Source organism: Crocodylus siamensis, chromosome 1 (genome assembly GCF_052110815.1).
Source record: "Crocodylus siamensis isolate JL-2025a chromosome 1, ASM5211081v1, whole genome shotgun sequence".
Taxonomy (NCBI): Eukaryota; Metazoa; Chordata; order Crocodylia; family Crocodylidae; genus Crocodylus; species Crocodylus siamensis.
In genome coordinates this window covers 207,769,382-207,784,704 of record NC_143395.1, presented here as the reverse complement: position 1 = coordinate 207,784,704, position 15,323 = coordinate 207,769,382, and the positions used below count along the sequence as shown (strand labels likewise).

Sequence of the window (15,323 nt, the reverse complement as noted above, 5' to 3'; positions counted from 1 at the left end):
AGGCCATCAGGCTTATCAGTTTCACTCCTTGACTAGCTGACATGCAGCCTTTTGGGCCTCTTCTGTGACCCTCATCTGGGTAGTGACCAGCCAATTCACCAGACATTAGGCTAACCTTGCCCTAGCCCCTCACCAGGTGCATCTACACATACAAAACACACTCTTGTGTTGGCCTATGTGCTGCCCTTTTGGCCATCCTTCAGCCCTACTCAACACCCCCACTGATGCAGCCCTTCAGACTGGCCTTCAGCTGTACTCTGCATCTTGCTTACGTAGCCCTTCAGTTCGTAAAGATGCTCCCTATTCTGTATGGGCCCACCAAATATTTTACTGCCCTCCTCTGGGGCCACTCCCCTACCCTCACCCTTGGGGCTATCCAGGATCTTGCATCCCCCTAAGTCTCAGGTGTCTGGAGACATGCCTGGCTCTCTTACCCACAATGTTGCGGGGGCTGGGGATATTAAGGTGTCCCTATGCAACTTCCACTGGGGAGGTTAGAGGTCCTGGCATTTGAATGACACTGCCCTGCCATAGGCAGTCCCTCTAGGCTCCCGTACCCCAGCAGGGTGCAGTTTTAGGTCATGCTCAGGACCAGGAGCCTCCTGCCGTCCCCCTAGCTCCTGCCCTTACCTCCAAGATGATGTGAGCAGTGGGTCAGCCAGGTGATGTTACTCCCTCAGCTGCAAGCAGCAAACTGCTGCCTCTGCCTGGCTTGCCTAAGTTTAAAAATGGCTGCCTTAATCAAGCACCTGTCAGCTGCCTGATCCAGCCCTTAAAGCATCAGGCACCAAAGGTGCACTGCCATAACCTGGTTTTAAGCAGTGAAGAATATTAGAAAGAGACAGATTTGTTAAGGGTTGGCTACATGAAAATCCCAAGGGCAAGAGGCTCAATAAGGTGTTTGTAACTGTCTTATAGTTTTTAGCAAAGACTTTATATTATTTTCTCTTTTTTTTGTGTAACTGCCGCGCGGAACTCTCACATTTATGTAACCTTGAAGTAGACTGTTAATCAAAATGAACGCTTTGTACTTCTCTCCACTGGCATTAAGCTACACATGCGCATTCTGTAAATTTCATTTCTTATCTAAAAGTGTCATTTTTGCAGAAATGAAACTTATGTAGAAAATCTGCCTAGCAATAATTATGTAAAAGAAAATTATCCTATCTGTATACTATAGTTAGTGTCATAGAGGCAGTCCAACAAACATTTATAAAAGAGGCAAAAAGCAGGAAGCAGCAGAGACGACAACTGGAAAACTCTGTGGGCCTGATCACCCCGCAGACCGGTTGTCAGCCTCCCCGCCTGGGCGTATCCCAGCGAAGATAAAGGCCTCAGAAATCCGACAACTGACAACGATTCACTGTGTTACAGTATTGCTTTGTGTTTCCCAATTATGAGCCGTTGACCAGTTCTGGGACTTAAGGAGCCGGCAGCCGCACCTAGCTTTGGACTTGTTCCACTGTTGGAACGCAAGGGCTGGCTCTGGAACCTCGTGAACCAACGGACACCCTATAGACTATCCCATTCATGAGCTGTTGACCAGTTCTGGGACTACGGAGTCGGCAGCTGCTGGCTCTGGAACCCCGTGAACCAACAGACCCCTTTAGTATCCGGCATACTGTAACTGAAGAAACATCGGAGACTCCGCTTCTCGACTGCCTCTCATCGTAGCTTAGACAGCATATCTACGCTTGCTATACTTGTATTTACTGCAACTTCGTTCCAACCGGCCTCCCCTCTTACTTGTAAGAGGGTGAGGCCAGGTGAGTGAATAAATCTTTTTATTTTACTCTATATCTGCTCCGTAATAACTTTTATTACTAACATTCCATATCAATGAGCCGTTGACCAGTTCTGGGACTTAAGGAGTCGGCAGCCGCACCTAGCTTTGGACTTGTTCCACTGTTGGAACGCAAGGGCTGGCTCTGGAACCTCGTGAACCAACGGACACCCTATAGATTAAGAGACACTAACTACTTACTCTAAGTCGTCTACTTGTGCCAACTCGGCGAACCTCGAGGGCGGCTAAGAGCTACCTCAATCCCGCCCCACAAGCCGCGCGCTCGCACAACTCTGCAAAGCCCGCGGCTCCCCTAAGCGGTGCCGGAGCCGCTAGCCCGGCATTTCGCCACATGGCGTCACGAACAGGATCCCAAGTAGACATTCAGGCCATGCTAGTCTGCATGTGTCCCTGGCGACTGGGACACCGTTCACCCCCATTAATCTCTGATGATCTTTGGAATCATCTTGCCTATCATGCGGCAGGCGATAGCGACCCTAAGACTCAAATCTCTGGTCGCATTTGGGTGAACGAACCAGGAAGTAGAATCTGGACATGCTCACTAGCTGCTGCTGCTCTGGGGTGTGTAATGGCCGCCCCCAAAGTCATATTTTCTCCAACAAATGCAGGGGGAAACGGAGCCCTTGCAGGTATTCTCCCTTCTAAAGGAGATGCGTCACCGGCCAGTGAAGAACAAGCCTCTATTCTAGGGCTCCTTCATAATGTCATAGGAAAGCACCCCCCCGGCCAAATTAACCCCCAGCGAATACCTGAAACTGGGAAGGCCTATGATAGTCTAGTCCGCTGCCGCCGTGAACTAGAAGCCGAGAGGGGAGCCAAGAAAAGACTCTTTAACAAAACAGAAATAATTCCCAGTAGAGTGACAGAAGTTTTGTTGCGACACTTCATAAATGCTGTAGGAGCTATAGGAGACTTAGAGTCGCAGCTCCACACTGCATGCCGCAATGCCACAGAACTAGCAGCCGCAAAGGCATCAAGCGTGCTGACCAACCCAGAAGAGAGCCTTGAGTGCTTAAAGGAAGCGAAGTTACTTCCATGCCTTCTCCCAACTACTCCAACTGCTCCAGAATATACACTAACTGAATATAAGGAACCACCTCTGTATTCAGAGCCTAACCCTCCAGTTAACACCGCCGCAAAGCTCCTCTACCCCCCAGTCGTTGCTATTGTTCCGCCAGCAGCAGCCGCCGCCCCGCCAGCCGCCATCCCGCCGGCCGCCGTCCCGCCAGCCGCCGCCGCCGCTCCGCCGACCGCCATCCCGCCGACCGCCGCTCCACCGACCGCCGTCCCGCCGGCCGCAGTCGCCGCTCCGCCGGCCGCCGTCCTGCCAGCCGCAGTCATCGCTCCGCCAGCCACCGTCCTGCCGCCAGTCATCGCTCCGCCAGCCACCGTCCCGCTGCCAGTCGCAGCTCCACCAGCCGCCGTCGCCGTGCCACCAGCCGCCGCCGTCGCACCGCCAGCCGCCACCACACCACTAGCCGCTGTCGTTACTACAGAACTTAACCCTTCTGCTACTACTACCACGCTAATATCGTCAATTTATCCACCATTACCATCGACAACTCTGCCATTAGCCGTCTTACCAGTTGCCACCCGAAAAACTACCTTACCAGCTGTTACTCGAAGAGCTGCCTTGCCTGTTACTACCCGGACTCGAAAAGTTATTACTGAAGAAGATGAAGAGGAGGATGACACACTTCCATTTTCTAGAGATGAAGGGGAGCAAGAGGAGGGCGAAAGGGGAGAAGGAGAAGAAAGTATAAAAGAAGAAAACGAGGGTGAGAGCAACCAACGACATACAGAAAATAACAAAACTAAGGGAAAGCGCGACCCCATGAAAACAGAACGTATAACCATCGTCTTCAGAACGCGCGACCGGAGCGAGTTACGAGAACTCTATTTGGATACACGAATTGGCCCAGATGAAACCCCCGCCATCTGGTTAGGCCGTCTCGTAGTCGTACATGCTATGGAGACACTGGACAAGACAGAAGCGCGATATTTAATGCAACAATCCCAGTGGAGTGGAGGAATCTGCGTGAATACCGAAATTCTAGATGTAGAAGACTTACCAGTGTTATCGCCGGCTGCCCTAGCTGTCGGGGCACTTCTCAACTGTCCCTATAGAATCCATGACGGACTCTCTACTCTACTTGAACAACCAAGAGCTTTGTCACTTATTTATGCCATGATAGGCTGCTCTTTCCTGCGATGGGATCCTAGAGAAAACCAAATTGGCAGCGCAGATTTCAGGACCACTATAGACAAGTGGCCACATAAGTACCTACCAGATCCTAGTAAAGTCCCAATTACCCTAGAGGGAGTAGAAGAAGCATACCAAGTTTATGGAGCCGGGTTTGGGCAAGCAGCTCGCCTAGTAATGATTACTGCTGTTGGCAAGCCTAGCAGTACTGTTCTTCATTTACAACGCCAAGTAGACTCCCCTGCCAGTCAAACATTAAAACGATTTGCTCTACTCGCAGAACCGCAGTCTTTTTCACCCACCGGAGTTGTATCTCAGTCGTCTTCTTCATTTCCCCCAGCAGCCCTTACAACTCAACCAGTATGGACACAGCCCTCGATTCAACAGCCAAGTCATCCCTCCGCTCATAATTTGCCACAACAACCACCAGCCCAAGGACCACCTACTCGAACGCCATTAGAGCGAGCAAGATTCGGCTTCCTATTGGGGCGATCCGGGCTAGATAAAGCGACTCTCCGAAAGTTATCAGAGGGAGAGCAATTAACCCTCGCCATCAAACTAGGATGGGATCCTAACCGCCAGTCAAAGCCAAAAAACGAGTAGAAGCCGCCGAGGCAGTTAACCTCGGTGGCGAAACTCAACAACTGCATGATCAACGCCCCTATGCAACTATTTACATCAAAAGCAACTCATCCGATAAAGGCCCTCTAGGCCTCAAGATGGCAATAGCAATTAAGTTCCTCCTAGACACCGGAGCACAAATTTCAGTCATCCAACCATCTACCCCCCACACCCCGCTTAAAAAAAGAATCCACGTACAAGGCCTAAACTCCATCGCCAGTGTCACGTTAGGCCGTTGTGTACAGCACCCAACAGGAAAGTCGTTCGTAGCAGCGATAGGAGATGTCAACCTACTCGGTGTCTCAGAGATCCTCAAATTTAATCTCAAGCCTACACTTTTACAAGCATTTCCAGTTGAACCCTGTAAAACATCGAGCATCGCACCCCATACGCCGAAAGTCATCAATCGCCTGTCGTGGCGCTACACGCCCATCCCTACAAAGTCACATCTTCGAGAGTCACTCCAGAAGCTTCTCAACGAACTACAAGAAGCAGGCCGTATTTCCAAAATTTCACATGCTAAGTTTCTATCACCTGCATGGGGCATTGCAAAACCCGGAAGCCCTAACGAAGCTCGACTCGTAGTTGACTATCGTCGTGCCAACAAGCAAGTAGAACCTTTATCGCAGCCCAGCCTTAAGACGCTACCACAGACTTTAAGTGAAATGATAGCCTACCAGGCAACCCCCTGGTTTGGAAGTACCTTAGACCTCAAAAACATGTTCTTCTCTATCCCTATTATCGATGACGTCGGGATACTTAACATGTGTATAAATGGACAAACGTTTAAATGGAACGTCTGTCCCCAAGTGTACTGCAATTCTCCAGCAGTGGCCACAGCAGCCATCAACGCTACCCTCGAGGCCTTCTCTACGTCTGAGGATGTTCGCATCTGGAGTTACGTTGACGACATTGCTATCATGGGCAGAACTCCAGAAGTAGTAACCCAGACTACAGCAAAGTTAATACATCATTTACAAGCCCATCAATGGACTGTAAACATGCAAAAATCTCAACTCACCGCAAAGCCACACATTTCCTTCCTTGGCGAAGTATTTGATCATAATACTCGCAAAGCAACAACGCATACAACTCCAACCATCCCCTGGATCAAAGGTACTACCCCAACGAAAAAAGAAATTCAACAATTTCTAGGCCAGCTGAACTGGCACAGAGCGCATGTACCAACAAGTCACCTAGAAGTCATCGCATGTCTACATCAGCAACTACGTGTTAAAACTGATACTCGAAGCATATGGGACCCCACTCACGACTATGATAAGTTACAAGAACTCTTAGAAGCCACCTCAACTACAGTTCTCCACAGCGTCAGCCCCAATGAGTCTATAACTGTCGCCCTCGGACATACAAGTCAAATACTTTGGGCAACCGGCACTACCAACGATAACAAGCTAGTATTTTCAACTTATAAAGCCATGCAACCGTCCCAACTTCGGTATGGAGTCACAGGAACCCTCTTACTAGCATCTCAGCTCGCTACAGTTGCCTATCCCAACATCTCTACAACCACCGGAACCCTCATCGGATCAGGCGTCACACTACTTCCACTCCTCATTCCCGACCGACCAGACCCAACTTTTCATGGCTTAAGTACCACCTGGCAAGAATTAGTACAAGTTTTCCATTTTCACTTCCACCACTGGAAGACGAAAGAAGCGCCAGCAAGTTCAACACCTTCCCTCCCTCACCAAAACCTCCTACTAATGTCTGGCACCATCCTGCCTGCCTGGATAGCGTCAGACGGAAGTACAGCCCATGGTGGAGCACATGGATTCTTCTGTAGCCCATGCCAATACATTGAAGTAGAACCTGCAGCCCCACCTCCAAACGCACAACTGGAAGAACTCCTCGCATTCAAAGGAGCCCTCCAACACTGCCTAGACGCTCATAATGTCCATGAACCTGTCCCTGTAATAGCTGTTGACTCCCAATATATCTACAAAATATTAACTGGACAAGCACAAGCCACAGAAAACCAACTCTTGTGGAATGATATCTTTGCCATATTGCCTCAATTTAAAACAATACCTCTGTTACAACACACCCGCTCACACCGACCAGACACCAACCCAGTCCACGCCCACATCGATGCCGTGTTACAAGATGCAGAGAAGCGTGCAGAGGCCATCAAGAAAACAGCAAATAGACCACAACAAGTTGCAGCAGCCATCCTCACTAAGACAGATGTCAATAATCAACACTTAGTGCAATGGCTACATGAGTTCTGGGGCCATATCAGCCCCAACAAAGCTCATCTCAAATGGAAGCGAGTAACTGCTGAAACGCCACCATTTACCATCACGCTTAAAGATTGGAAGGCACGAAGTCAAACCTGCTATATATGTAATAAAGTCAAGACTACGCCAACTGCATCGGCCAAACAAGCATATGACCCAAAGTACTTTTCCCCAGGAAAGACGTGGCAAGTTGATCTCATGGGACCACTCCCTGGAGTCAAACGTCAGGCTAAGGCATTAGTCCTAGTCGATCTAGGCACCAGACAATTGCAATGCATCCCGCTTACGAAGACCACCGCTAAAACCGTCTGTTCTGCACTACTTCAGGCCATGAGCCTCTGGCAAGTGCCAAATGAGATCCAATCCGACGGGGGACCACCCTTTACGTCAAAGGCCCTAGCAGTTTTTTGCAACACCTGTAACATCGTCTGGCACACTCACATCCCATATCACCCACAGTCAAATGGCGTCGTTGAACGTTTCATAGGCATCCTCAAAGAAAAACTCCGTCTAACAGGAAACGGCACATATTCAAATTGGACGAGCCGCCTACCACAAATTCTGATCCAACTAAATGAAGACAAGTCGTTATGGACTGACAGAAAGCAAGAAACACCAGAACCGTGGGAGCCTCGATTCCAGCCGGAGGAACTTGTCTGGGTAGCCATACCAGGGCCTAACGAAAAGAAACAGCTTCTATACCAAGGAACAATACAATCTGCAGGAACCTACCCAAACACTTATCACGTTAAAACTGACACGCCCAATAAGACATTATTAGCCCATCATAATTGGCTGAGTCGTCGTTCTGAGATAAAAGACTAGCTATTATTCTGTATATAGCTTTTATACCCTGCCTTAATCAGTTTATTTTCTCTACAGGCAAGTGTATCGTATGGGACAGCCGTTCGGGAAACCTTCGTCACCCATCTTGTATACGCGCCTTGACTCCGTAGAAACCACTCCTCCGAAGAAGTGGCTGTATTCCCTGCTAACGCGATACGTCGGCGAGCCTATTCATCGTTCGGTTAACACTACCCCTGCGCATCACTGTCGTAACCACTATACAACACCAGCTGTCACGCCTAAAGATTCCCGTAAATGAACTATAGCTACAAGCTAATGCCCACCATGCTATGTCTATCATTAGTGACACACTCTGTTTTCCTGTTCCTAGTTATTACACCTATCTAATGACCTATGTTGCATTGCAATTCCAAATGTTTCCATTCCACTTAACCAACAGGTTAATAGTATTCGCAAAATAGCTACCCGTGTCAACGGCATCGCTGGCGTTGGCAACAGTCTACTTTCTCAAGTCTTTAATGCACTAGGTTTTAATATTTCATCTTGGCTATCTAACCTACTTTCAGCACTCCTCTTAGTATTTGTACCTGTTATCATTTTCTTTTGTATTTGTTCTTGTGTTATGAAGTATATCCAAAATCGTATAAACTCTGTAAGTGCCTTTGTCTATACCAAACTTTCTAATGAACCTAACGAAGAAGAACTATTCACCATCAACCTGTTTTTAAATGAGACCACTACATAAATGTTTCACTGCCCCACGGCACGGGGGCATGTAACTGTCTTATAGTTTTTAGCAAAGACTTTATATTATTTTCTCTTTTTTTTGTGTAACTGCCGCGCGGCACTCTCACATTTATGTAACCTTGAAGTAGACTGTTAATCAAAATGAACGCTTTGTACTTCTCTCCACTGGCATTAAGCTACACATGCGCATTCTGTAAATTTCATTTCTTATCTAAAAGTGTCATTTTTGCAGAAATGAAACTTATGTAGAAAATCTGCCTAGCAATAATTATGTAAAAGAAAATTATCCTATCTGTATACTATAGTTAGTGTCATAGAGGCAGTCCAACAAACATTTATAAAAGAGGCAAAAAGCAGGAAGCAGCAGAGACGACAACTGGAAAACTCTGTGGGCCTGATCACCCCGCAGACCGGTTGTCAGCCTCCCCGCCTGGGCGTATCCCAGCGAAGATAAAGGCCTCAGAAATCCGACAACTGACAACGATTCACTGTGTTACAGTATTGCTTTGTGTTTCCCAATTATGAGCCGTTGACCAGTTCTGGGACTTAAGGAGCCGGCAGCCGCACCTAGCTTTGGACTTGTTCCACTGTTGGAACGCAAGGGCTGGCTCTGGAACCTCGTGAACCAACGGACACCCTATAGACTATCCCATTCATGAGCTGTTGACCAGTTCTGGGACTACGGAGTCGGCAGCTGCTGGCTCTGGAACCCCGTGAACCAACAGACCCCTTTAGTATCCGGCATACTGTAACTGAAGAAACATCGGAGACTCCGCTTCTCGACTGCCTCTCATCGTAGCTTAGACAGCATATCTACGCTTGCTATACTTGTATTTACTGCAACTTCGTTCCAACCGGCCTCCCCTCTTACTTGTAAGAGGGTGAGGCCAGGTGAGTGAATAAATCTTTTTATTTTACTCTATATCTGCTCCGTAATAACTTTTATTACTAACATTCCATATCAATGAGCCGTTGACCAGTTCTGGGACTTAAGGAGTCGGCAGCCGCACCTAGCTTTGGACTTGTTCCACTGTTGGAACGCAAGGGCTGGCTCTGGAACCTCGTGAACCAACGGACACCCTATAGATTAAGAGACACTAACTACTTACTCTAAGTCGTCTACTTGTGCCAATTCGGCGAACCTCGAGGGCGGCTAAGAGCTACCTCAATCCCGCCCCACAAGCCGCGTGCTCGCACAACTCCGCAAAGCCCGCGGCTCCCCTAAGCGGTGCCGGAGCCGCTAGCCCGGCATTTCGCCACAGTGTTTAATGTGGACGTGACAAGCAGAGGCTTTCAAAGCACTGAGGAATAGGAGGGGGCCTCAGCTGTGAGTTGCTTCTAGAGCTGAGCAGCTGTAATGACCTGTAAACTTTAGGTTGTCAAGCCCTTTTTTTTACCATCATCTACATCCACCAGGCAGTTCCTCCATGGCTGTCTTCTGCTATCAGCAGTACTAGGCTCAAGGATGAGTCACCAAGATGATATTTGGACAGTTTTGCAAATAAAAGTTAATATCATTTCTCTGACGTACTTACATTATATGGGCAGTTTGCGGGGCAGCACAATCCTGAAGGAGGGTGTGGGACTTTCAGAAACTAACCGGACCACTGTTGTCTCCCTGTCCTGCAGATAGCTCTCTGGCCTGCTGTCAAAGATACTGCCCGTTAACACAGGTGATGTACTTGTTAAGGTTCTCTTCGGAGTTTTCTTGGTAGGCCAAAAAAAAAAAAAAGGAATGGTGGCACCTAGGGGCCCAGAGATACTGGACCCTTCAAAAAGACTTAAAACTGAACTGCAGACCCCACCTGGAACACCAGAGGTCAGACAGCCACTTTTCCCCAAAGTAACATTTTGGGCGGGAAGCAGAAAGAATGCAAAATCATATAATTACAAAAACCAAAGGCTACACGGGACCCTTAGTGGTCATTTAGTCCAATCCACTGCTCAAGGCATGATCATCCCTATCCAAACCAACCATCACAGGCAAGCATTTGTCTAACCACTTCTTAAAAACTTAGGGAGCAAACAGGCACACATGCAGCTATTGGGCATAATGGTTGAAATGTCAATAATGCCCTTTGATTTGCCACATGTAAAGCAAAGGGATGACAGAACTTTCAATGTCCTTTCATGGCAAGGATATGAAGAAGTATTAAAATATGTTAAAGAGGTCCACGGAAGGGGGCCACATCTGCTATAAAGAGGCAAAAATCTCCAGTCTGTACCAATCTGACCATGGAGTGATATTCCTTCCTGAGAATCAGAGCTTGACAAGAGGAGCAAAATTCCCTAGGCAGGAACCTCTAATTTTTTAATCCCAGGATGAGAACTGGCATACCCAGTCAAAATCCCCAGCCTTGACTGCAGCAACACATGATGTATCTGAAGATACCTGTAGCAACCAGAAGAGAAAAAAATTCCTTCCTGGCCCCATGTGGTGAATAATAATGCCCCAAATGTATCAGATAACTGGACACCTTCCATGTTGCTCTAAATCCTGAGGACTAAAACCACACCATGCATTGTACACCCTGACTGAAGAGCTAGAACTCTGTCACCCTATTCCCTCCATAAACTTATCCCAGCCTTTTTTCTTTTTTTTTTTATAACCAAGCTGGTTGTGAAGCTCTGCTTCATTCCCTTGCTGCTGAGCATAGTCCTCTCCAATAAATAGAAATGTGCTCTGGGCTTCAGAGCTCTTCTCAGGGTCTTTGAGCCATGCTTTGGCCTGTCTATAGGGTATATGTGTGTGTATATGCATTTCCTAGGTTTTCCAGTTGTTGCTGCTTACAGAATACTTCAGGCATTGCTTCTATAGTGTTGCAGGTGGGAGAGAAAATGTGGGAGGATGGAAGGCAACAATCCAGTGAGGTGAATCAGAACTGGGTGCGTGAGTTCAACTCAGAAATGATTGACAGGATTTGCCTGGACTAATGTAAAATTTTAGGTTGGTTTCAGTCTTAACTGTCACTAGACAGCTTTTCACAATGCACAGCTCTGTTGTAAGTGGTTCCAAGGCCTGCCACTGTCAGAAGGGCTTGCATTCCTCCTCCTCTCAATAATTCAGGACTGAGGATAACTGATGTGTTGATAGGACACAATGCAGGGCTGTACAGAAGACGTGTGCCTATTTTGTAGCTTCATTTCTGGGCCTGTTAATCCCATACGTGTAACTAGGCCCATGCGAGTTGGCAGCAATCCAATCCAGCTTCAGATCCAGCTGCTTCACATGGCCGTGATCCAATCCGGAGCTCTGGATTGGTTTGCCACTTCGATCCGGCCGAAGCAGCTCCAAAGTTTTGGAGCCACTTTGGAGATCCGGCTATAGGCTATAATGGGGGATGAATGAAATATCTATAACTTTGTTATTTTAGCTCTGATTTGGGTGCAACTTGCAGGGGTAATAGCTTCTGCTGAGAGCATGAACCTGCCAAGTTTCAAGAAGATCGGTGCAGGAGTTTGGGGGGAACTGTACCCCAAATTCTTGAAAGCAAAGCTCCTGTCATATCTATGTGTTACACTACAGGGAGTGGTAACTGCATCATGTCTGTGTTTCACCTCAGGGGGTGAAAACTGCAGGGGTGCTAGCCCCTGGTGAGGCCACAAAGCCTGCCAAGCTTCAAGAAGATCGGTGCAGAGGTTTGGGGGGAACTGCACCCTAAGCTGCTGACAGGCAAAACTCATCGTGTGGGTGGGTGCTTGGGCGAGGGGTTAAATCTAGTGCAGGCCTGAATGCTGGGCCCTGCCAGGCCACAAAGCCTGCCAGCTGTGTGCGTCTTGCTGTGAGAGTCTATCATCCAGGGTCCTGCACCCCAAGCTGCTGACAGGCAAAGCGTGTGTGTGTGTGTGTGTGTGTGTGTGTTAAGGTGCATCCTTCCTGGTGCTGGGACCTCTGCACAACACGGTCTCTTCCCCTACAGCCTCACCGCCCAGTCCTCTACTTTACCTGACAACAGGTAAAATAACTTAGCTGGCTCATCAGCAGCAGCATCAAAGATACCCAACTGTAACTCACAGAGCTTTTTTTTTTATAAAGGAATTGACAGCAAGAAGTAAAGATGTGTTGTGCTGTGTTGGACATACGAAGTTATTCATGGTGTGTGATGGCTTATCTTGTGTTTTTATGTCTGTATGTGTATTATGGGGAAAAAAAAGGAGTACTTAAAAAAAATGTATCTTTGGAAGCTTTAGGGTTGAAACCCCCTTTGTCAGGCTGAGGAAGTACCTGCAGTTGGTTCTGGATGGAAGGATTAATAAAGAAGCCAGAGGCTGGCCTGGCACACAATGCAGGCAAGAAAGCCAGTCAGTGGAAATGGAGGCGTTGGTGGGGAACAGCTGGGGTTCGGGGTAGGGGAGAAAGGGGGATGTAGCAGCGCAGGTAAAAGTGCAGAGGTGCCTGGGGTGTCAGATGTCCAGCAGGTCACAGTGTGCCAGAACTCCACTGTGTATATTGAGCCCATGAGTCCCAGCTCTGAAAAGTGGTTTGTACGTTCAAACAAGCACCAAACTTCATCACCAGAACTGAAGCCAACTTCTTACAGCTCAAAACACAAAAAACCTGCCAACTGTCTCCAGTACCCCCACAAACTGCACACCAGAATCTATCAAAACCAACAAAACCCAACTACCTGTGGGGCCACATTCCTTACCAAAAAAACACTCTGCTTCCAGTCTCAGGCCTGATCCTGAGAGAGAACAACTAACAATGCAAACCACTTTTTAGAGCTGGACCTATGCACTGTACTTCATCACCCTTCTAGGTAGTAGGTACAGAAACTCATGGACTCAGTATACACAGTGGAATTCTGGCACACTGTGACCTGGTGGATATCTGACACCCCAGGCACCTCTGCACTTTTACCTGCGCCGCTACATACTGCCCACCCCCAGCAGCCTGTCCCTCCCCCCCTGACGCCTCCATTTCCATTTTCACTGACTGGCTTTCTTGCCTGCATTGCGGGCCAGGCCAGCCTCTGGCTTCTTTACTATTCCTTCTATGCATGGACTAAAATTCCTTTTTGACTTCAAGTAATGGCAATCAGTCTGACCCTGCGCAGATGGGCAAGACCCTTCAGCCAGGAACCTAAGGCTTTGGTCCCAGCAAGAGCATTGGCACACCCAGTCAAAGTCCCCAGCCTTGGGTGTAGCCAACACCTAATGGCTTTGGGAAGGCTTAAAAAAACACTTGTAGCTGGGATCAGAAAAAGCTCTTGCTATCTTTTCCAAACAGCCCACCATATGAACAGGAAGTGGAGTTTTCAGCTTGGCTGACATGGTCCATCATTATCACAAAGGAGGCTTAATTACAGCTTTGGAAAATCCCTGGGCCTGACATTGTGTGGTGTCTTTATGCAATAGCTCAGCAAAGGATATTTGCTTCCACAGGCAGGAAGAGTGTCTCTGTTTCTGTTAAAATTTCAATACGACAGGAAATTTCTCCAGGGCCTTCAGTACCTTCTTTTCCAATTGCCATGGCATAAATCTCAATCTCCAGTTCAACCTGCAATCCTGCTGCCACCTAGTAGAAACAAAAGAATCATGCACAGGCAGTGATTTTGGTCTATCCATGATCAATAGAATCAAAAGACCTATCACATAATGCTCAGTACACTTTCTCCCTGATGTGGAAGACTGTTTAATATGTGACTTTTCAGATGCACACATCCTGGAGCATGTGTATAGGCACCTTTGTGGCATCTGGTACTCCACAGGTGGGAGGAAAGGGTGATGAAGGTAAACCTCAGAGCCTCTCACTTCTCCAATATTAGGCTTCAGTTACCCCAATTATCTGCCACCCTTGTCCCCAAACCAACATTGTAGGAGCCTCCTGGGAAAAGTTTTTGAAGCTTTGAGGGCCAATATGAAACTGCCTGAAAACAAAGGATATTCTGCTGAAAGGTACATAGGCTGTACACAACTTACCGGCCCTGGTGTGTAAATCACTCTTAGGCCAGTGCTGGGAGGTGGCTGCTTCACCCGAAACCTGTTGGAGAATAAAGACAGTCAGTCTGCCATTTGGAACAGCTCAGGACATATGGAAGAAGCGGTAGGGGACCAAGTGAGGTCATAGCTCCTACACAGATACAAATGATACCAGGACTTTCCAGATCTTCCACTTCATCACCATGTACTGGTTGTGGACATATTTGTGGCCACACTGAATGTAGCCAGGCAGCTCTGCACCTGAGGCAGGCAGCTCTACTTGGGGCAGCGCTGGCTGCTGCAGTGCTGATCAAAGTGGCATAATCAGTTGTTGCTATGCAGCTATTTTTGCAGGTCAGTCTGTGAGGGGGGAAGGGCGAGGGCAGATCGAGGCAGAAGGAGAAAAGATTATTTAGGTGTGTGTACCCCCTCCAGATAAGTCTGGGGCGGGGGGAGAGGGAAAATAGAGGCTCCAGCAGTGAGGGAGGGAGCTGGGCACAGGCAGGAGCAGGGGCTGGGGGGAGTGGACCTGGTGTGGTCGGGTGATGGGACAAGCAGAGGCCTAGAGGCGCATGCTCCCAGGTCTCCGCATGTCCCCCACTTCCCCCAGACCCTTCTTCTGCCTGTACCTGGCTCCCTCCCTCACTACTGGAGCCTCAATCAACACCCCCCACCCCCCCAGTGGTGTGAGGGAGTGGAGCAGGACCAGCTCATCCAGGGGTTGCGCCGAGGGGCGGGGCATGGGGGGCATGTGCCTCACTACCTGCATGTGGAGTGGGGCAGGGCAGGCTGGGGCTGGGGCAGCACCAGGCTCTTCCTAGCACAGCTCTTCTGCCACATGGCTCTCAGGCTGGGCGGCAGCATTGGCGGCACTGGAAGTGGGGCTGCAGGCACACGAAAACTTGCTGTAGCTGCCCTGTCCCCTCTGTGCCACCACTGCTGCCCAGCCTGAGAGCCACAT

The 15,323-nt window shown here is 48.6% G+C and overlaps 1 protein-coding gene across 1 annotated transcript in view; it reads right to left on the bottom strand.

The window, feature by feature from the left end:
- SPAG17 (sperm associated antigen 17) overlaps window positions 1-15,323 on the bottom strand; it is a 354,514-nt gene that overhangs the window by 3,378 nt on the left and 335,813 nt on the right. Inside the window, exons 45-47 of the mRNA XM_090053742.1 lie at window positions 14,363-14,423; window positions 13,814-13,958; window positions 9,976-10,113 (exon numbers count right to left, since the gene is read on the bottom strand). Coding sequence (XP_089909868.1) covers window positions 9,977-10,113; window positions 13,814-13,958; window positions 14,363-14,423 — 343 coding nt within the window. The 3' untranslated portion in view covers window position 9,976. The remainder of the gene's footprint in view (window positions 1-9,975; window positions 10,114-13,813; window positions 13,959-14,362; window positions 14,424-15,323) is intronic.